The 22,244-nt window shown below is 37.7% G+C and overlaps 2 protein-coding genes across 3 annotated transcripts; one reads left to right on the forward strand and one right to left on the reverse strand.

Moving 5' to 3' along the window:
* Window positions 1–580: 580 nt before the first annotated feature.
* On the forward strand, window positions 581–19,646 carry taf1c (TATA-box binding protein associated factor, RNA polymerase I subunit C). 2 transcript variants are annotated; one of them, XM_053479013.1, is made up of 15 exons: window positions 581–981; window positions 3,396–3,507; window positions 3,791–3,843; window positions 4,515–4,610; window positions 4,714–4,769; window positions 6,069–6,307; window positions 6,837–6,965; window positions 8,188–8,305; window positions 9,428–9,499; window positions 9,911–10,046; window positions 10,254–10,376; window positions 10,594–10,771; window positions 11,355–11,486; window positions 11,895–13,319; window positions 18,951–19,646. In XM_053479013.1, the coding sequence occupies exons 1-14, from the start codon at window positions 847–849 to the stop codon at window positions 13,313–13,315; spliced, it is 3,000 nt and encodes a 999-aa protein (XP_053334988.1). In that variant the 5' UTR covers window positions 581–846; the 3' UTR covers window positions 13,316–13,319; window positions 18,951–19,646. The 2 variants fall into 2 exon arrangements, with proteins under 2 accessions (XP_053334988.1, XP_053334989.1); XM_053479014.1 differs by lacking the exon at window positions 581–981 and having other exon boundaries at window positions 3,422–3,507; window positions 4,495–4,610.
* Window positions 17,153–21,997, reverse strand: ccng2 (cyclin G2). Its single transcript, XM_053479018.1, has 8 exons — window positions 21,911–21,997; window positions 20,949–21,090; window positions 20,469–20,603; window positions 20,061–20,311; window positions 19,670–19,748; window positions 19,478–19,576; window positions 18,964–19,160; window positions 17,153–18,023 (listed from the first exon to the last, which is right to left on the reverse strand). Exons 2-8 carry the CDS (start codon window positions 21,051–21,053, stop codon window positions 17,918–17,920), a joined length of 972 nt encoding a protein of 323 aa, XP_053334993.1. The 5' UTR covers window positions 21,054–21,090; window positions 21,911–21,997; the 3' UTR covers window positions 17,153–17,917.
* Between the last annotated feature and the right edge of the window lie 247 nt (window positions 21,998–22,244).

Below are 22,244 nucleotides of genomic sequence, written 5' to 3' on the forward strand. Positions count from 1 at the left end.
TATTAATAATAATAATAATAATAATAATAGTAGTAGGCGGGATGGTGGCTTAGTGGTTAGCACTGTCGTATTGCACCTCCAGGGTCTGTGTGCATGGAGTTCGCATGTTCTCCCAGTGCTTTTCTCCGAGTTCCAAAGACATGCAGATCAGATTAATTGGTGTTTGCAAATTTCCCATAGTGAATGAACAAGTGTGTATGTGTGTGCGTGTGTGTGCCCTGTGATGGATTGGCACCCCATCCTAGGTATACCTGTACTTGTATACAGGATAACGTGGTATAGTTGTTGGGTAAGTAATCTAATTAGTAACTGCTCTGGATATTGATATACTTGCCGTTTTAATATTTTGAAGGACTATATAATATTTTTGTTGTGTATTTTAAGTCCTTTTATGTTTGTTTGTCTTATGTGTGTCTTGCACTTTACTGGCCGTCAATACTACAGTACCCTTATTGTCCACTAGGGGCGCGACGGCCCACACTTTGGGAAACATTGACCTATGAAAACTCTCCTCTGCTTTTAGTTTGAAACACACCGCAGTGCATTGTGGGCAAGCTTTTTTTTTTTTTGCGGTGGCTCATCTGATTCTCCTGCACGCGCGTTTGGCCGGACCGCGCGGGTGCTTTGGAGCCGGTTAGCCACCACGTGTTCTGCTTTATTAACTCCGAAACAACGTGGTAAATCGTTTGTCGGTCCGGCGTTTTTATCTCGTCTCTTAGTTATGGACGTGTGGGTGTGATGTTTGCGCGTTTCTACAAAACTGAGCTCACAACCCCGCCACGTGAGAGCCGACGGACGCGAGGCGGACATGCCCGGAACATGTCCCGGTGAGTTTCGCTCTCCAGCATGGATTATAAATTCCCTCATCAGCTTTTCCCACATTTCTACCTGAACGGACCGCCGACCGCCACCGTGAAGCATGATTACGGAGACTGGGGCTCGTACGGGCAGCTGCTCGAGACCAGCAGGGGCGGATTCCAGGTAATCCGGGATTATTCATGATAAACACTGTGGAGTTGATTTTACTCTGACACACTGGTGTCATGTTTCTTCGATTTAATTTTTCATTTTCATGACACAAACATACACGTTTTATTTATACATCCCTGAATTTGGGATGGGAATCACCAGGGAGCAGCCGATACGATATCACGATACCTGCTGGGTGCCGATTCGATTTATATTGCAATCCTGTTAGTCTCACGACTCGATAAATATTTCCTTACGATATTGAATGCGTCTTAGCCTTTTTTATACAGTACTTGTAGACAGACTTAAACCATTCCCTGATTCCTAACACACGGGATGCTGCTGTTCTAGGTGTGTTAATAGTTTAGTGTGCGCCACCTGTAGGATTATAAAGGATTGGCAACATTTTACCGCCTTTAATGCAAACATATAAATAAATGAATGAATGAATGAATAAATAAAGTTTATTTTGCAGTCAGTATAATGATGCATAAATTGCCACACAATGAATCGCGATATAACTGATTTGTTTCCCCATCTCTATTATGTATACAGCTTTGGAAAGAAAAGAGATCACTGCTAAATTAAGTTTCTCAGGTTTTCCTTTTAACCTTACTTTAACAAAAATATGTAATGTTTTTTATATCTTAAATAATGAACAAACAACAAATTCATATTTCTTTTTAAACAGTGCCGTACTAATGTTTTAACTAAAAATGTCAGATATTTGGTGTAAAAACTCTAATTTGCACCTCGGCTTTCATGTGTCTTGACATACTCTCATTCCAGATGTTTTCAATGGACTTTAGATATGGAGCTTGGACTGGTTATAACAGGATCTTGAGCTGGGTGTCCTCCATCCACATCTTGACTGACTTGACTATGTGGTATGAAGCATTGTCCTGTTCAGGGGGAAAAAACAGTCCTCAGAGTATTGGGACATAGTCAGAGCAGAAGGAAAGAGATGTTCTTACAGAAATGCCTTGTACATGGTTTGATTCATGCGTCCTGCGCAAAGACAAGTCTGTCCAGTTCGTGCATTGCTGAGGCACCCCCAGGTTATCACTTCACATTTTATAATCGGTGCAAGCTACTGGGTCTCTTTAGGTCTTCACCCCGTCTAAACATAAGATGATCAGGTGTTGGCTGAAGCTAAAAAAAATCTACTTACTCTGGTTCTCTCTGTAACTTAAAAAGTATGTAAATAAAAAGTATGCTTGCCAATATTTATTTAGCACCCAGAAGTTAAAAAACAAAACTTGTTAATCGCAAGCTCTACATAATATTCCTGACTATATGCAGTTTTTGGCGATTAGGTAATTGTAATGGCCCATATCATGACTTAGATTTTTGTTCAGCACTAATCACAACTTGTAATTGTTTCATTATTATTGTCTCTATGAATGGTACCTGTGATGGCAAATACAATCACCACATGTATTGAGGCTATTAGAGCTCTATATTCCTATACATTCTGTTGGAAGTTTTAAATATCTTATATCTGACGAGCATTCTTCCCAGATTTATTAACATCACTGTTAGATTGGTGGCTCAGTGTTGGGTTTCTCACCCGCCATAAAGAAGGAAAGCATGGTTTCGATTTCCAACCAGTGTCAAAAACTCCAGCCACTGGATGCTAGGCATCGTTAGTGCCAGTTCTGAGCAGAGATTGAATGGCCGGTGTTAAGCTGTGCCAAGTTACAAGAACAGTTGTTGGGTATTAAATGTTAACGGTGAAGTTGGCTTAAATAATATAAATTTTTTAATAACTGATGAATGAAAACAATTAATATACCAGTAATTAAGCGCTTTTTCCCTGTGGACGTGGCTATATGCGTCACTCTACACAGCCAATCAATGCCATAGTTTACAATTTAAAGACATGTACGGAAGATACAGCATGGCTTGTTTTATTTAATTTTTTTTAAGAAAAGCCGACTATGAAAACTGAAACGTGTTTATTCTTCCTGTGGAAAGTTTAAAACCAGTTTGTCTCATATATTCTAAAACCATGACGATAAGAAGCAGTAATGTAAAGCATCACTGTAAAACAAAACACGGGTTGTTAGAGAAACGTATATGCAGTGACAGAGTGAGAGTCAGTCGCAGTCAGTCTTCACACGCTCCTGCACCCCAATTTCTATTTCCCCATGCTTTCATGTTCAAAAGTTGTCTGTGGATGATGCGATGTCAACAATTATATTTTGCTTGTGCTTGTGCGACGACTGTAGAAGTGTCCATCTTTGCAGATGCATGGCCACAGATTTGTCAGCTTTTAGTCAGTAGTTTTACCTCGTATTAATTTGTTCATAGATTTGGCCTCAACTACCATTCAAACGAGCTTCAGAGTCTCTCCATTTCAGTTCTGGTTAAAGTTCACATGGTAAAAACATGTTTCTTACGCTATATGTCTAACTGTGTTCCAGAGTGGTGTCAGGAGAGAGACCCAATTCCTCTTTCAGCCCCAGCGTAAAGTGGATGGAGAGGTTTGGGTCCCAACAGAGCCGATTGTAACACCACTTCTCCCTCCTACCCAAGGTAGTGTAGATCTCGCATGCTGCTTGAGAATATTATAGAATATTAAATATAGGAATCACCAGTCACCACCTGATACAATACAATGATATCTAGGTGCAGATTTGATTAATTTGGTGATTCTGTACAAGTGTCATGATTTTTTTTTTGCAAGTCTGGTATATAATCATTGGTATTTTTGTGCAGTGTAAGATGTAATAATCTTAAAGACTGATGTAATCACTTAGTATGAGACTCGCCTAAATTAAAGCTGTGTGTTTCATTTATTTTCTTTACTTTCACTAAGGTATTAAGCAGTTCTGGGATCGGCCAGTCAGTCCAAATGACTTTCCTGAACATGTAAGTTTACTACATGGTTAACGTTACCTTCATATATGTATTTGGTAATTGTGCATTTATTTATTCATATTCTATCATAAGTAATCGTCGTTGACGGGAAAAGAGTAAGAAGAAATAGTTAAAGGGTTAAAGCTAAAAAAATCAGCTGATCAGCTTTAATGTAATCAGTGATATTATAAAAATTTGTAAGGTTGAGTATCTTATGCATACAAGAAAAGTTGTAGCCCTTTTGTCATCAGCCAGTTAAACTCCTTGATCTGTTATCTGAGAGTGAATCACGAATGAGAAGATGAAAAAAAGGATAAAGATTAAGTTTCGTCTTAAAACAAATTTAGCATGGTTCATTTTTCTAATTGTCTACTGTGTTTACATTAAGCAAGTAGTTATTTTAAAGTAGATTATTAAATCTGGTACATAGTTGATTATAACCTCGCTTTTACTTATCATTTTGCTATCACTTATGAAGCGTGTTAAACTTCAGGAGATATCAAAGTACTGGAAAAGATTCATTCAAAACTGTCTGAATTCCAATTTAAGATGCTAGCCACAGTTTGACGCATGCACAGTTTGTAATCTGGCACAAAACTGCTCATGACTTCCCTTCTGCTAATTTTATCTATTTTCATTTTCAAACTCGTTTTATTTTTATAGACTTCTTTTATTTATTTTAGCTGCAGTATTTCTATGTGCATCACTGCATGGACTCATTCTCTGTGATGGGCAATCTGCTTGGAGAACACTTCAGTTTTGCCAGAAATTGTCCTGAGGTGGGTTTGTGTGTTTTCTAGTGCAGGTATTTTTTTGTGTGTTAAGTCAGTGCCTATCTAGTGAAAAATTGTTTAGGTGATTTTATTTTTACATTTTGTCTAGGGCGTCACCAGGATGGGCAAGATGAGGGGCTTTCTACGCAGTTTAAAATATAAAAAGTAAGGCACCTCTCCACACCACCCAACTGTATAATAATTAAGTAAGCTTAATAAAAAAGAGGGGGGGGCTCACTTAATATTTCTAATATTTCATGTGTATAGATTTAATTCTAGATTTAGTTTTAGATTTTATTTCTGAATTCTTAAGTTTAATATTTTATGAATTGTATTGGAGGTTAGAGTTGCACAATATTTTAGTGGGACTAATGAAGTGAAAATTTCATCACTGTTTGTAAAAAAAAAATAAAATAAAATAAAAAAAATCGATATTTGGCTAATTGAAATCAGCATTTTGAAGTATCAGCTGTGTGTGTTGCGAGTTGGGTTTTGAGGAATCCATTGAAATAGATAATGATGGATGAAGTAAAGATAATACAGCAGTTTAGGGGCTCCCTAAACACAGCAGCATCGCTTTACACACACTATAAGTGTCTCTCAATGGAGTAATTAAGTAAACCTGGCTAAACATTTGTCAGACAGAAATTAGACAGTAGTTGTTGCTCATCAGCTGATAGTTGACTAGATTGCTTCTCGGTTAAGTCCAGGATGAAATTCAGAGTGAGCGATGGAAAAATGCCTCTGCAGTAATATTACACCTATTTATTCACAGCTTACATATTTGAATAGAGGTAAAAGTGTTGTCCATTACGTATGTACATATTGGGGGGACTAACTGTGGAGAGATTTTTATCCATATGTATGCTCTTATCACCTGTACCTACAACAGAAAGCCCATTATTATTTAAAAATAAAGTCACAGTCGTTAGAGAGATTTGACCATATTTTGCACCGAGATTAGCTGTTGCTCATGTAAAGTTTCATGTTTATGGTCTAAAGACAGCACTGGAAACACTGCTTCTTTTTTGGCAAACAGTAGTGTACAGTATGACGTAGTCTAGTCCAAGGTTAAGATTTATCTAATAAGGTCCTTAAGTTTGTCTTTTAGGTATTTCACAAACTAATTAGACTTTCTGCTTTGACAAATTTGTCATAATTTTTTAACCCATTTTATCAGCCGAAAATGTCTTGTGTCCTCTGGCTTATAGAGAAAGAATTGAGATGTATGGTCTGTACAAAACAAAAATTATGCTTTTGAGACAAGGTTAGTTAGAGGGACAGATAGAGGGTGCTGTTTTGTTAAATGATTAATTTAATGCATGCACTGATGTTGCATGTTTCTTTTGCCATTTAAAAATAAAAAAAAGTAGTAAGATCCCAAATATAATGTGATTTTGTGATATAAATGAGATATTTACACAAACTGTGTGTATTTTTTTCCCCCCTCACTTTGCTGCGCAGCTGCGATTTGCTATTTTCAGAAAGGGTGAACCGCTATCATCAACTTCTGGGTGACGTTTTACCTGATATTCCCTCCTCGCTCCTGGCTGAGCTACTGCATGAGGAATTGATCCATCAGAAGGAGTTAAATCACTTCCAACCTGCCACAACTGGGGGTGCTCTAGCCTGCCTCCCAAACCCTGAATGCCAGAATGAAGCCTTCTTGATTTATCCCAGTGGAGAAGCCCTAAACTCCATTAGTATCCTTTTTCTTTGTATGTCCTTGAGAATAGCACTTAATTGGTTTTGGTTTAAATACTAATTATTAAAAAAAAATAACAGTGCTGTCAGGGCTGCTCAATGCATTGTGTGTCACAACAATTGAAATTCTTCGTCATAGCATCTGACTGTTGACAGTAATACCTCTTGTGGCTCTAAGAGGGGAAAAGAAGAGGCTGTGGCTTGCAGTCTGTCCATGAAAGAATGTGATCATGCAACCAGCATGGTTTTAATATATTTTAATTGGACTGGCTGCACAGATCAGGCCCGCTGCTGCACTTGCATTAGATGGAAAATTAATAGAATGCATTGCGATACAATATACTGTAGCATGATGAAGATTGATCTGAGTCAGATTGTTTTTGAATAATCTTGCCAATTCAATTTAGGCCCAAAATTCTATTTTAATGTGATATGATAAATAAGTTCTATGTATTTAGCATGGCATTTGATTTCAGATTTTTGCATTTAAGCTTTGTTAGCTTTCAGTCCTAAATTGTATTTATACAGATTTTCACCTCATGCAGCTGGAATTCAGTGACGATAAACCTTCGGTTGTGAATATGGTCAGTAAGCCTTTGGTGTTCAATCTCGAAGGAGCAGTGAGGCAGGTTAGCGTGGCCCAAGTAGATGATGAAGGTAAGCCTAATACAAAGTGCAATATTTCTATTCACAAGGGATGTGAATGGGTTACTTAATATACCAAGTTAATTTGCTGGAGGCACCAGTGATAAAAGGATTGCAGTGGAACTTTGGTTCATGAACATAATTTTAAATTCTGTTCGTGACCCGATATGTTCATAGATCAATTCAGTTTTTTCTATAAGAATACATGTAAATAGAATTAATCCGTTCCTGATCACTATGAACTATATTTATTTACCTTTTTAATTATTTTGTTCATATCACAAAATATAAAAGTATGAAAGACTTAATTATACAGAAATAATACAGCACTAAAAAAAATATACACGAGAGATTGAATATCTGTACTTTTAAAGTACCTAAAGGGTGGCGAGGGGAGGAGGTTAGTTTCTGGAAGGAGAGGCCCATATTCCATAATAACCCTGGGCATTCTATTTTAGGGTTTTTCTCTTTTTATTTTTATTTATTTATTTTTGTTATCTTGAGGTCTGGTTAGTGCAAGTTAGCCGTTTTCACCAAAAAAAAAAGCTATCCAGAGATTTTTTTGGTCCTGCGTTGCACAATTCTTTTAAAGTAAGACACCACATTATTGTTCATGAGGTGTAGCAATCTATTCAGCACCGTTTTATTCTGATAATACTTCACGGCAAAAGGTTGGACGTCAGTTCACTTTGCCCAAAATTCTTTAATTATGTGGGCGATCCACCTTCACTGACTGAGCAAAACTGATGCTCCTGCATGCCTTTGTTCAGCTGATAGTGGCAACTTTGAATGGCGTTTTCTGGGTCGTGTTTTAAGGAGGAGTTCATGAACAGGGACAAAAAATTTTTAGATCATGAACTGATTTGTTCGTACTGGGGGTCGTTTGCTTCCAATGAGCCAGGCTTTCTTGTGATTTCTTTTTTTTTTTTTTTTTTTTGTGCGGTCTTATTGAATAGTTTTGAATGCTTTCTGAAGGACTTTTGGCTCTCATTTTTAGTTCAGTCCTGTACATTCAAGAATAAATACCTGCAAAAAAAAGCATGCTCTTTTACTGTCATGGCTTTTTGGACACCTTCACTTGGGTAAATGTCGCTGAATTTCTTTATATATTGCTATTGCAAATTACTCTATTTTATGACCCCTGGAGGTGCTAATATTCTGCAAATAGTGATTATTCTCTTGACAGACAGTCATTTGTATTTGTATTTCATTAATGATTTTTTTTTGTGTGTAGCTTATTTAGGCTTGCGTTCAGATCGTTTCTGTGCAGCGTGGGTAATGCAACCTAGAAGCCGCCCTCGTCCATTAGAGGTGGTGCAGTTAAATGAACAAGCTACTAGCCTTAATATCAGGTAGGTATTGCGTACATTTCAATTTTTTTTGTTTTTGCTTTAGTGATCATTTAAATTTAGTTTAGCATTAAAGGCTAATGTGCTTTAAAATAGGTTTGTTGATTCTTGGTATTCAAAAATACAGTAAATCTATATACACAAATATTTTCAAAACAGAAAAGTATTTCACGAATTACTGCATTAATGCAGCATGGCACCAGCACTGCTTTAGGCATTATATAAGACCAGGTTACTTTGATAATAGACCTCTGCTCATCTTTAGTGCTGGCTCGGGTGTTTCTCATCTTTCTCTTAAAAGCTTAATAATAACAGACCTTAATAATCCTTTAGCCACAATTTAAGGTTATTTTACAAGGTAATCTATTATGTCTGAGTGACACATAAACCTACAATTTACTTTGTTGCTAAGTCAGTGGGAAAATTTTATCCCTATTGAAACTTGCATTTTATTGCTAGTGTGCATGTGGAGATTGTTTGATATGAACTATAGCCTTTTTTCCTGATGAAATTTGGGACATACTCCACTCTTGGCAACTTAAAGTAGACTTCAAGGCTTTAAACTTAATAGTTGTCACTCGTACTGCTGTACAAATTAACAGTAAATAAGTAATTTAACATCCCAAACATCTACGTGGAAAGTACTACTACGGTTACCATTTATTTCACCCTATCCTGCATTTCCCAAACCTGAAACCTGGGGAACAAGGACAAATGCCAGTGGCAGTAATTTTAAACACATGGTCTTGCACTGCTAGTGGTTAGTTGTCTCTGAAGATGTTTACTAAAACGACACAATACTGTTTTGATTTAAGTTCTCATTTATATTTTTACTTGTTGTTGTAAACTAGAATTTGTTGTCAAACTTCTGAATGTTCATCAACTAAGCCTATCTTAAACCCTGTACTGTTCAAATGTATTTGCTTCTTCTGCCTTCTCCTTTATAACTACATATTTGACTAAAAAAGTGTCTGTAATTCATCAGGACTTTGTTTTATTCATACGCAGATCAAAATACATGAGCTTGCACAATGAATTTTAGATTAATTAAAATCTAGCTGACTGTAAGTAACTGTAACTGACATTGAACTCCTTGTCCTTAGTAATTTCTTTATTTCTCTGTAGTCCTCATATTTCGGGAGAGCTTGTGGTAGCCAGCGAGAGCGGAGCAGTCCATCTCTGGGTTGTGGGAAAGGGGTGAGTTTGTGCATGTGTGTGTTTGGGAGAGAGAAAATCTGTCTCTCTGTTTATGCAAGCCCTGATCGTTTTATCACTATGTTTTGGAACTGTGCGTGCTGCAATAGAATGTGATGTGCATATCATGCTTGCCCTAAGTACAACAAGCCTGTATTATGGTTCTGGACATTTCAACCAGCATTCCAAGGACATTCATTGCCTAATTAGATGATGCTGACTGACAATGTCTTCTAAAGAAATCATTCTTTTAACCAGAACTTTTAAAAGTACTTAGTGTGATACCTGTGGTGTTATGATGTTGCTATGATTTATTCAAGTTACAAATTTTTAAATACAGATCCATACTAGCCAAAATTGTCCTTTTTTTTTCAGTGTGCCTCATGAAATAAATAGTGTCTTATGATGTTCCAGGTTGCAAAAGGTCCGGGATGAGAAGACAAATCTATACTTCAATGCCAAGTCCTCGTGGCGATGGTGCGAGTTCGCGGCTCATCCACGAATGCTGGTTTACGCTGACAGGACTGGAGCAGAGCTAACGGACATCAGAGTACGAAAATACCCACAACCAGTTTGTTTTTTCCCCATTAATGTACTAAAAATGTTGATTTAATTAGCTGATTTGATGTGAGCATCTCAAATGAGGATAAAACATGTTTAAAAGAAATTGTGAGGATTTTTTTTTTTTTTTTTATTCTTCCAGGGCAATTATTATTTTTTTGTATTATAATCAAATCATGTGATCATGTTTCCACAGAGCAGTGACTGTCACACATTGTTCCGGATCGGTGAAACGGCTGCTTGTAAGAGTGGAGAGAGGATCGTCTTGGGCAAATACCTGACTGAAAGCCATGGCTTTCACCATCTCGTCACCACACAGGTGAAAATGAGTAGTTATAGGTACACACCAATATTAATCCTGCATTTAGTACAGTAGAATAAGAAAAAGTAGTGAAAATTTTAGCTGAGTTGAGTAGACGGCGCATCAATTGTTAAACAATGAGATGTTGTCTCCCCTCCACTCCCCAAACGAACACACATGGTAAAATTTATGTTTATTTATCTAAATAAATTACGTTTCTGTCTCTATCTTGTAGTTCTCTGCGTACCTCCTGGATGAGCGAATGCCATGTGTGCCTGTCCTGAAGTGGGAGCACATGATGGCGTCTCCTCCATGTTTTGCCCATGTTGTGCCAGCTTTGGGTCAAAGCAACACCTCCAAAATACTGTTGGGAGCACAGACAGCGCAGGAAACAATGTTACTGCAGTACTCTGGTAAGGACATGCACATATGCATGCAAAATGTATGCACCTCACCCAAAAGTATTGCATCAAAGTTGTAGGCGCACCATTGTCCATTGTATGAAAGAGGTTTATTTACTGTAGCAGTACTGATTTCTTTCATTGGAACTAAAGCAGTCCAAACCAGTTCCAGCTTGATGATGCCCTTGTGCACAAAGCGAGGTTCAAAATCTAGTGGAAAGCCTTTGCAACAGAACGGAGTGTTTTTTTTGTTTGTTTTTTTTTGCGTATCTGACTACTACAACAGTGTGCCATGAAAATTCTTGCTGTATCAACATATATTGTACAGAGACATCACTGTATTCTATTGAATCTTTATTTTGTGTATTATTATGATGGGCTTTGAACTCCAGCTGTAATGTGCAGTGGAAGAGAGGGCCACAGTTAGCTGGAACTTGTAACATCTTCTGAAGATGCTTTCTAAAGCTGACATGGATGGTACTATTTAGGCTATTAGGGGAAAAAAATTAGTTGGAGAGAAATAATTTGTCTGTAGAGCTTACTGCACTAAAGTTGCTCGATATGTGTTTTTTTTTTTTTTTTTTTTTTTTTAAAGGAGGAAGAGAAAGAGCCTGCCAAGCAGATGGCTTAATTCAAAAGCTCTACAGCCCATGCGAGAGCCTGAAGATTCAGCAGCTGCCGCACAGACGGCACACAGCACAAGCGAGGTTGGACACTCGTGCTGCAGGTGAATATTGCTTTTTTTTTCTTTACACAATGATATATACGTACATTATATGCACAAAAGTCACTTTATAAACATCTACTCATTTTTATGCATGTATCCAAATCTAATTATGCGGCAGAAGCAGGGCAAAAGATTCATTGGTAGTTCATATAAAACATTAGAATAAGGGGAATTTTGTGATTCTCCGTGAATTAAACTGTGGTTGTTGGCGCTGGATGGATGTAGAAAGTGCTAATCTTCAGGGAATTTCACAAGCATTTCTTTAGTGTTTACATGCACTGAGAACGTAAAATGGTTTACATTTTTTGTACTGTTCTGTTCTTGAAGAAATGAACTCTTATTACTTGTGCAATAGTCGAAAATGCTCCCACTTGCAATAAATCAGATCCTTTTTTTTTTTTTTTTCAGGCCTAACTGCAACTCAAAACAATGGATTCATGTGTGTTCTCCAGCTCACAGAGGCTGGGGACATTTTCTACCAGATACTGAAACATTTTGACTCAATTGATTCTCATTCAGAATCAGTAAAACCAACATCCAACACAGACTCTGTACTACAGTCCCGAGTTTTTTTAGGACATGACAGTGACGATGAACGAGAGCGAGATCAGCGCATGTTGAGTCCAATAGTTTTTAGTGACTGTGATGTTGAGAATGGCTCTCGTACATCAGATGAGCATCAACTGAGAATCCCTTCAGAAAAAGGGATTAACTCTGAACCTCTTCAGGGTTCTGCTAAAGGTAACAATGTTCATCCAGTGAGGCCAGCAATGCCCAAAATGGCTAGCCGTTACACAAAGTTAGTCTGGAAAAAATGGTTGGAATCCCTTTTGATGGAGGCTGCAGGAAGAAATAGTCACTGGAGGCACAGAAAACTAAAGACCAGTGATATAATGCAGTGGAAAACCCAAAAAAGAGACAAGCTTGAGGAGGACAAGTTCCAAAGATTGAGGAAAGACCAGGCAGAGATTTTAAAGACCAGGAAGCTGCTTGTACACGGGGTAACATACCTGCCTCGTCTAGAGTTGACCCCAGTTCCAGATGAGGTGGACCCTGAGGACTGGCCAGATGATCTGAGTCGGCGTATAAGTGCTTCATGGCAAGATGGTTGGAGTGACTGGTGGCATGAAAAACTTGGTCTAAACCGGGACGCCAAGATTGAGGCTCTGCGAAGGAAGCGTCGTCAGGCAAAAAGAGCCAGAAACAGAGTTGCTCTTTCTTCAAGCTTTACCTCATCCATGAGCTACCAGGATGATCTTTCTGATTGGTCATCAGCCACAAGTCAGTATTTGGGTTCGAATGCAGAGAGCGTTTATAACTCTCAGAGTGCACCAGAAGACGAGACCATTTCTGACCTGGAAATCCTAGACAAGAGCCCAGGTTTTCACAGATCATTTCAGGACATAAAAGGGTCCTCAGATATGGCAGTGGAAACTTTTTTGAAAACATCTCAAACTGTGAAAAACTCTGAGCAAGACAAAGCCACTAGTGTATCCCATTCTCCTCCAATAGATTTGGAACAACAACTAAGCCAGGCCACAAGTGTAAAAAGCACCTCAGTGCTTTTATCTTCCTCTGTGTCCAGTTTGAAAGTGTTGCGCACAAACCATTCAGAACTGAGATGGTGGCAGCATCAGCAGCAACAGGAGGATTTTAGCAGCTCCCTTTTTGGCTCTTCTCAAGAACCTGGCCAGGATACCGAGGCCTCTACATCATTTGGTTTGGTAGCTACCAGATCTTCTAGTTTTTTGTCACCATCACGGGCCTCATTGAGGACCTTCTCACAGAACGCCCAACCTCAGAAAAAGAAGTCTCGAATGGGATTCTGAATTGGTAAGTCATAATAAACATTTTTTCCTTCAATGTAACATGGTTTCAATTGCTAGATTTCTTTCTATGTTCTGCATGTTAACATTTTGTGTGCTGTTCGTTTCATGTGTGGAAGTTGAACTACAGTTAACCATTACTTATGCTAACCTGGACTCAGTCGCTGTACTTTGTACTTTTCCATTAACTTGATCTTATTTTTATTGTTCAGTGAACCCACAATAAAACAAACTGCCAGAGATTGCTGACTCAGTTCACGGTGTAAAGATTTTTATTTGGTACTTTTCAGAAAGCAGTAACAACAGATCTAGTAGCAAATACATGCATATGAGATCATGCAATAGTTAAATCTTTCCACACCAAAATTGTTTTAAAACTTGCATGTCTTTGATTTTATGTTATGGGCTACTCATTGACCAATAATTAGAAATATGCACTAATTGACTTACAATCTTTACATGCTGCACTGTTAAAGTAAATTGCTGCAATATCATTTTATAAAATTATATCATATACTGTATGCAGAGTTAGGGATATACTAGTTTATAAAATACACTTCTGTGGATTACTTGGCTGCTCAGCAAAAAATGACTGAAAATGAGTCAAATGATTTTGAAACTAAAATGCAGCTCGATGCAAAAACTCCTAGTTTAATGCTGATCTAACTGTGGCTTAATGATTGATGGGAGGATTGGATGTCTACAGCAGGATTGGGGAAGTTTTTCTGGCATGTTGATCCAGGCCTCACTAGTCTCCAAACATAAGTCAATATTCACTGCTACAGAACTGAAATTGGATGTTGACGTGCAGAATGAAGTCCTGAAAGCATTTTCTCTTTAGCATTAGAATGACAAAAAAATTTAACTGTGAAGGAGGAGTTTCATTCTGAGCAGATGTTAGTGAGGTTAAAAACCACATGCATACCTCTCCAAATAATACGAAGTGTTAATCTTTTAAAGCAGATAGTTTTTTGTTGCTGACTGTAGAATGTGCTTCATCTAGTCTTAAAATACGAGGGCTGGACCAAAACTAAAGCAAAAACCAGCATAACTTTTGTTGGTAGAGTAACTCTCCCTTCATACAAAGGCTCTACTCAAGGTAGTGTCCAACAGAAGCGATGCATTTGCACCATCATTAAACCCACCTCCTGTATCCACTTTGAAAATATTTTGTTGCAGGTGATGGTCTCCCATTGCGCTACAGAATGTTTTAAGGTGACAGTGTTGACAAGAGCAATGTGCACAAGATGGATGAAGGTTAAAAAAAGGGGAAACGATACAGTGGGAAACCATCAATTGTGACAAAAGGGATTTTCAGAGGGGATTTGTGATTTGGGTTCAACAAAGACAAAAATGCATTGCTTGTGATGGAGACTATGGTGAGTAATACCTTTTGTATAGAGGATAAGTTACTCTACCAACATGTGCAATTTGAACTTAACACTTAAAACTGTTAAAACTGAAGTGGGGTAGGTTTGTGCTGGAAACAAGACGTTGGTCAATAAAAGAAGGGGGGGGGCTTTTAAGCAAGCCTTCCGGTGTGTTGGGATATGGAGACTTTAGGCTTCAAATAGTGCATTTGATTGTTTGGATATTTAATGTAGAACCAAACGTGTTATGGTTGATTGTACAGTGCCTGTAGATTTTACCACTACCGGAGTAGTATGGGAATGACAAACTGTACAGCCCACAAAATGCTTATTGTTTTTGGGGCAGAGAAACAACCATAAAAATGTGATTATATGGTTTATTTCTTGCTTATGTGATAGTCCAACCTTTTTTTATTATTATTTTGCTCTGTCATGTTTCATAGATTGTTAAAGTAAAAAAAAAAAAAAAACACAATACTGTATATATTAAAACACAGCAACGCAAAATGGCTAAAAATGCTCTGTTAGGATTAAGCGTTAATAAAAAATAATGTCCACTTTTGCATTACTTTTGGTACAGCTCTCATGTTTTTTGCCATCAGTCTTTACCTTCTACCTTAATGTTTTTATTTACTGTTCTAGTCAAAACAACAACTAATGAATTTATTAATTCAATGCCCCCCTTAACCCATATGATTATCCTGACAGTCATGACCAGTCCAAATTATCATCCTTCACCATTGTCCCTTCTAGAACCAGTGCTTAATCTTACCCTGTTGCATTCATGATCTTATGTAGAATAGCGATGCATTTGAATATAAATACATATTCATTATGGATACTTGGACTAAACAAATATGTTCTAGACAAATAAAAAAAATACAGCAGAAGATACAATAAATATATATAGCAATTTTACTTTCTTGCACAGGGCATTTGCATTATCCATATTTTTCTGCTTTTTCAGGGTCTCTGTGGTTAAGATTAGGGTCCCAGTTTTCATTATTTTGGGAAAAGAGTTCAATTCATAGTAAATACAGCAAAAAGTAAGATGATATTGAAAGATACCAGCTTGGTGGGACTGCAGAAGCTTTAAGTAAGTCTTGGCTGAACTAGTAGTAATCAGGTGTCCATATACGTTTGGTCATATAGTATGTGTTAAATGTGTAGCAAATCCTCAAACATCAGCCACTAAACAAACAAACAAGAATGTGTTTTGTACATTTCATTTCAGGACATGACCTTGTTGCAGTTATGCAGTTTCTGTACCTTTTTTATTTATTTATTTTTTTATTTCTTACAAAACAGTGTCTTAACGTTATGTACAACTCCCAGAGGTAGGACACCACAACCTTATATGATTACAGTGTCTGGTTTTCCATGAAACTGCAGACATCTTGCTGCGTAACGCGCTGTCCTCATTAGTCAGGGCGAGGCACTTCCTCTTTTCCACTGTGAATCACCAGAAGCTCTCTGATGTCAAGAGTCAGCTGTGTTAACGTCACAAATGTGAACAAACAGCTGAAAGTTTTTTGTTCATCCTGGTTTGCTGAACTTGTGCAACACAAAGATTTCCTTAGAAGGAAGCTATTGAATAATCTGTCACGTGCCACACACAGGTCTGAATAAGTGTTTAGGAAGTGTACTGTGTTAATAAAAGTATTTTGTTTCGTTCAGCATTCCAGGTTTAAAGGAAAACTCCATGTTGAAACCTATTATCTGTTTATTTTGAAATGTTTTTGATGTGTTTAGTTATTTGCTGCTTATCTGATTTGTAATTCCTATGCGGAATTTGATTCTGCTCTCTGGGACAATACTGCTAAGTTATAATGGTGTTAGGAGAATGGAATGTCAGAGATCTCAAGCATGTGGGCAATAACACGATCAGGTTTCACTGTTGGTTCTTAAACGTAACAGCAACAGGTTTTCCCGTTTCCCAGTTTTATTCAATTTTAGTAAGAAATCCAGCGTAGAGAGTAAAATGTTTGATTTCCACAAGCGAGAATTTACAGCAGAGACTTGGCTCTGCTTAATTAGTGATCTGAAAAGTGGCACTATAGCACTGATCCTGGTTTTAGCATGAATGAAGCTTGACGTTCTGTAACCTGATCAGTTTGAGCATAGAGTACAGATGAGATCTGGACTAAGCAAATCGTAGAATGGCATTGTGGGATGTAATGGAGGAAAGCAAAGTGAACAAAGACTGAAATGTTAAACGTTTTCTAAAATCTTACAAGATCACATGGTAATTATGAAGATTAATAAGCAGGTTTTTCAAGACAGACTCAGCAGACTTGGATTGAATTTAAAAATATTTAGTTTTATATAACATGACAAAAATAACAGTAATAAATAAGTTAGTATCTACAACTTATACAATTTTTTTTTACATTATACAAATTTACATTTTTTTTTATATTGACATTTTTACATTTTGTAGCATTTTTTTTTCCAAACATTTTTTCTCATACATACACACACACACACATACACATTCAGGATTACTGTGTTTTGCTCCACACAAACACTTTGGCTAATTTAAACTTAAACTAATCTGGCAAGTCATACTACCACACTCGTATATAAACCAAAACATACAGACGAGAAAACACAGTTTGACTGACTCGAGCCGAACACAGTCTGAAGAGTGACAGAACCTGACACTTATCCATGACGGCTGTTCTTAAAAAAACAAACAAAAAAAAAACATGCACAGTACTGGGGCAGATGTCCCAGAATGCAACAGTCCTAGGGTGTTTTAACAGCGTCCTAGATACTGACTGATTTAGTCGTCTCCTGGAATGTGGCAAACCTGAACATGCACCAACAATTATTATTATTAAAACACTGTAGATGTTTTTTTTTTTTTTTTCCTTTAAAGGTCTTGGGTTGTAAACTTTAGCTGCCTGTGTTGTGCAATGTTTTTTTTTTAAGCTTAAAACCGTTACAAAAAGGAAGAAGGATCAGTAATGGCTACAGTAGGTACAATGAAATACAATAATCAAGATATTTAAAGTAATAATAATGAAAAAACAAAACGGCCATATGTTCTCAAGTAACATCTTGTGTGGAACCCAGGCACTGTGGCTCTTTAACATGGAGAGGTCTTGGTGGTTGTTGACATCACTCTGAAAGCTGAAGTTTTGTATTGTAAGGCAGATGAAGCTGCTGCTGCCATGTTTTGTGGTTACTTTTTGCAGAATGGCCTCGGATCAGCTGACCATCTTGAGGCAGCTTACTTTTTGCGAAAGTGGGCAGGGAAGTAAGGCCCCTCTGCATCGCTTCCCAACGAGCTGCTTAGAGACTCCTCCCCAGAGCTTAGCTCCTCACCCCAGTCCTCACTAGACAGAAAGAGAAACGTACGTCAGACATGCTGCAGACGACACACACCCTGCCTTAGTCAGCACAGATACTTCTGAAGTCATACCTGCTCCCCCCCCCTTTACAACATGTGTTCTCTACCACACCTATGATCTGAGTGAATGTTTTGATGAATAGAGCAATACAATACACATTGTTGTTTTTGTTCCACTAAGTAATGAATGGTTATTTATAGTTCAACCACATATCCATTATAGTTAATTCGGATTGAACAAAAAGGGTGTCCCTTGGTTCTCTCAGGTAGATGTCTGTTTTTTACACTATTATATATAATTGGTTAAAACGAACTGTTTGTCTATTGATTACTATGGTGATCTGCTTGCTAACAAAATGACATCATTCTTATCCCTTACATACTTGTGGCGAATAAAATGTGTGGAGAGGCAGGTTCAAGCAGTGAAAAAGTGACTGTAATTGGAAGAGAAGGCTAGCGTGTTTATACTAGGGTTGGGTTGTTTCGGTCTGCAGTAACACCTGAAATGAAACTAAAAGCACTGGTGTATTTGAAGATTTCCCTAAATTTCCCCAGGTTACAATAAAAATTCTTGACTTCCCTATATGAATTTATTTATTTATTTTAGTATTTCTTTAACTGTTGTACTCACTCAAAACTACTAATTTGCTAAAATCTTTTGCTGTTTTTCATTTTGTTGGTTTTCAATGACTCTATTGTAAGTGATTCAAACTTGTAATGTGATAAGGATTTGGGTAAAGGATTGCTGATTTGCTAAGAATTAATGGGATATATCCGTTTTAGAGCCAGTTAATCTACTAAAGAACCTGTTCGTTTTTTTTTTTTTCTTCAATATATACCTTGGTTATTTTTTCCTTTGAACATGAACTGTTTAAGCTAACCAAGTTAGTAAACAGAAGAACTCTGTGTGCAGGTCAACTCCATACCTCTCACTCCAGCCGTCTTCAGGGATGGTGGGCAGCTCTGGTGCGCCGCAGTAGCTGCTGTGCAGGTTCTGGGCCGTGCGCCGGGATACAATCCACACCAGCTTCCTGTGATTGGGTTTGGAGCATGTAGGCGAAGAGTACTGCACCAGGCACTGAGCCACCAGGCCTCTCCACAGCTGTAGCTCCGTCTCTGAGATCTGCACATACACATACAGTGATGGTTACATAAGCGGGTGTAGTGTGCTGATAGCTGAGTGTCAGACTGCCACTGAGCATGCCTGGAATTCTTTATCTCCTTAAGAAAGCAGGGAAGATTTGTTTAGGGACAAATAGAGCTTGCCTCACTATTGAGGGCAAATGTTAACATGCACCTTACTTTTTTATTTATTTATTTTTTTTTTGCCATTGAAGAGTTCATTTTTATACCATTGTGCTATGGCTCATGTGTGAAGAAATGTTATTGTAAACAAAGTTGCTAGCTACAATAAACTGGCCAAATATGATATAATTTTACCCGTAAGTGTCTCTGAATGGACTGGGCGATCTCAAACAGCTCAGCTGACTTCAAGGCCTCGATCTCTTGCTTGATGAGTGACAAAGCTAGCACCGATGGCTGCAAATAAATAAGACAAAAATAAAAATTAAATGCCAAATGATGGTACTCCGAAAGCCTAAATTCAGATTGATTTCTAGTGTAAATACTTACTTTTGCTTTGGAGAATACAATGCGGCAAAGGCAGGCTTTAAGCTGGGCTTCTAGCTTATCCAGATTAAGAACTTCTTTCCTGAAAAGAAAAGCAAAAAAAGCCTTATTAGGGCCATCTATCTTAAAGTACACTTTAACTTGTGTTATTTAGAGAGGTTACAGCCTGTATTATAACCAGCCTGTTTGCTATCTATGCCCTTTGGTACATTGCAGTGTGTATCCTGATAACCAAGTTTGATATGTGCCAGGGCAACTGTAAAACATAGCTGCCCTACATAATGCACAATGGACATCTGAACAATACACAAGAGTTAAATGGTATTCATCTGTCTGTTACCTTCTGTTTTCACCTATTGTGTAAAAATGAGATAGACTGCCTCAATTTTCTCACCTGCTTGAGGTATGTGACAGTACAATTGCATGGTACAGGTGCAAGAAAGTTAAGGCGGTGACGGCCTGGAACTGGAAGTTAAGTTTCTCCGAGATGATTTTCTCCATGCGACTGAGGTCCGAGACTGTGAACTTGCACTGGCTGATGCGGATCAGCTCATGCGTTGATGAAACATCACACAAATCCTCTAACACTTTGGCAGCAATGTGGAGGCAGCCAATGCTGATGCAAGCCAGATGTTTGGGTTGAACCTTTAAGGCAGATAAATGATTTTCTTTTTAAATATTTGGCCACTTGATTGTTCTTGAGTATTTTGTTAGCATTACTAAAATAAATGTTGTAGTCAATTAAAGTGATTAGCATCAAACTTATGGATTGGTTATAATAAAAATGTATTACATAAAATACCTTCATCATAGCTAGAAATCTGTCCAGCAGATTAACAGCCAGGACAAAGGTCTCGGTACTGTAGCCAAAGAAACTGGTCAGGCTCCAGAGATCCTCCACTTTGGCATTGCGACATTTTGCTGAAATTCCCTTCCCCTGGTAAAGGAAGAAAATATCCTCTTAGTTAAGAGTGTCAATTTCTTAAATAATTGCATTTTTTTTTAAGATGTAAGAAATCATTATTAGTCCAGAGGGTAAACCATGGCAAAGTATTTGAGGTAAATAAAGGTTAATTCACAAAATAAGTTAATCAGTTATTTTTTACTAAATTACTACTTAAATAGCATTTCCAGTAATCTGTCAAGCAGCTTTAGTTGCAGACTGATTTGTGATTTATGATTCCGGATTAAAACTATTTTTGAAATAAAATATCGTCGTGTTCGGGTCCCAAATGATGGATGTGTGTGTGTGTGCGCGCGCGCGCGCGTCGGGGAGTTTTACCTCAGGGTTCGACTCGATCAGCTTGAGTCCCGACTCCTTGGGCAGATACTGGCTCTCCTGCTCCAGGTTCACCTTCAGCTCCTTCATCAGCCTGAAGGCCTCCATGTCAAGACTCTGTTTTTTTCGGTTATGTTAAAGTAACCTATTAAAACAACGACGACATTATCAATATTCTTCGTCAGTGTTTTCTCGCCCTAGTTAGTTATACACTGCTGGAGACGGAGGGTCAGGGGCGGCCCAGCCCAGCGGCTCAGATTACCACCGTCACCGCCTCCTTCAGCAAACAGCAAAAATACAACGCTGCGATATATATATACACTGAAATAAAAAAGAATTTTGCGCGTAAAACAATAATAGTGAATAGTGCAAAAAGTCCATTTAAAAATCGAATACGTTTCGGATACATTTCGGTCGGAGAGCTCGCGCTGTAGCTGTTGGTTTTTTTTCTCCTTTTGAAAAACAGACGGGGGGAGGGGGAGGGGTCACATTCAGCCTCGGATAGTATTTAATATTTCCGAATCAAACATCATAATCATCATTATAAATAAAACATAATATAAACTTGGTAAATTTATTCGACTGGAAGTAGATTAAATCGACAATTTAATCTTACAACGAGCTTTTCATTTCCTTCTACCGAAAGAAACAAACATAACCTTTATTCTCCTTTTACAAAGTCAAACAAAAAAAATACATATTATTCTCATAATACTTAATACCATAAAAATAGTGTATTATGAATCGTTAGATAAATTTTAAGTAGTGTGGTGAACAAAACTGGCTTTGTACAAATGAAATAACGTTAACAGGAAGGATTTAAAACCCTACCCAAAACACACATAATTGACATTAATCATCCATGTCGTACATTTACATTCGATTATTTCATACACATTTCATAAATACAGTCATAAATACAATCTCGATTTACATGTATAATGCATATATAAAATTAAATTTACCTGAAACGTTAAGCGGACATTTTCTTCCTGCAGCTCTTCTGTCTGTTTTCTCTTCCCGATTATTTTTTTCCCCTTTTGTTGATGTAGACTGTTTCCACGCCTTCCGCGTGACGTCAAAACCTGCACGTACTACGCGTACGCTAGATTTCCTCGTTTTCAAGATGATAATCATAGTTTCTCACTCTCAACTGATATATTTAGTGATTCTTTCATTTATATTCTCATATTTCACGTTATGATTTGTGTATTTCACATGACAGGGCTGATTTTATGAAAACATTTGACAGCAGTATTGACGTTATTTTTGACCAATCACGTTCTTGGCTCTTTCTGC

Source organism: Clarias gariepinus, chromosome 19 (assembly GCF_024256425.1).
Source record: "Clarias gariepinus isolate MV-2021 ecotype Netherlands chromosome 19, CGAR_prim_01v2, whole genome shotgun sequence".
NCBI classification, from domain to species: domain Eukaryota; kingdom Metazoa; phylum Chordata; class Actinopteri; order Siluriformes; family Clariidae; genus Clarias; species Clarias gariepinus.

Excerpts from the sequence above, each read along its gene's own strand:
- taf1c (XM_053479013.1), top strand. The coding sequence starts at position 847 with ATGGATTATAAATTCCCTCATCAGCTTTTCCCACATTTCTACCTGAAC. Across the intron at positions 4,770-6,068 it reads CGCAGTTTAAAATATAAAAA|CTGCGATTTGCTATTTTCAG; the intron begins GTAAGGCACCTC and ends TTTGCTGCGCAG. Across the intron at positions 10,047-10,253 it reads CAGAGCTAACGGACATCAGA|AGCAGTGACTGTCACACATT; the intron begins GTACGAAAATAC and ends ATGTTTCCACAG.
- ccng2 (XM_053479018.1), bottom strand. The coding sequence starts at position 21,053 with ATGGAGGCCTTCAGGCTGATGAAGGAGCTGAAGGTGAACCTGGAGCAG. Across the intron at positions 20,604-20,948 it reads TGATCGAGTCGAACCCTGAG|GGGAAGGGAATTTCAGCAAA; the intron begins GTAAAACTCCCC and ends TTCCTTTACCAG. Across the intron at positions 19,577-19,669 it reads TTGTATTCTCCAAAGCAAAA|CCATCGGTGCTAGCTTTGTC; the intron begins GTAAGTATTTAC and ends ATTTATTTGCAG.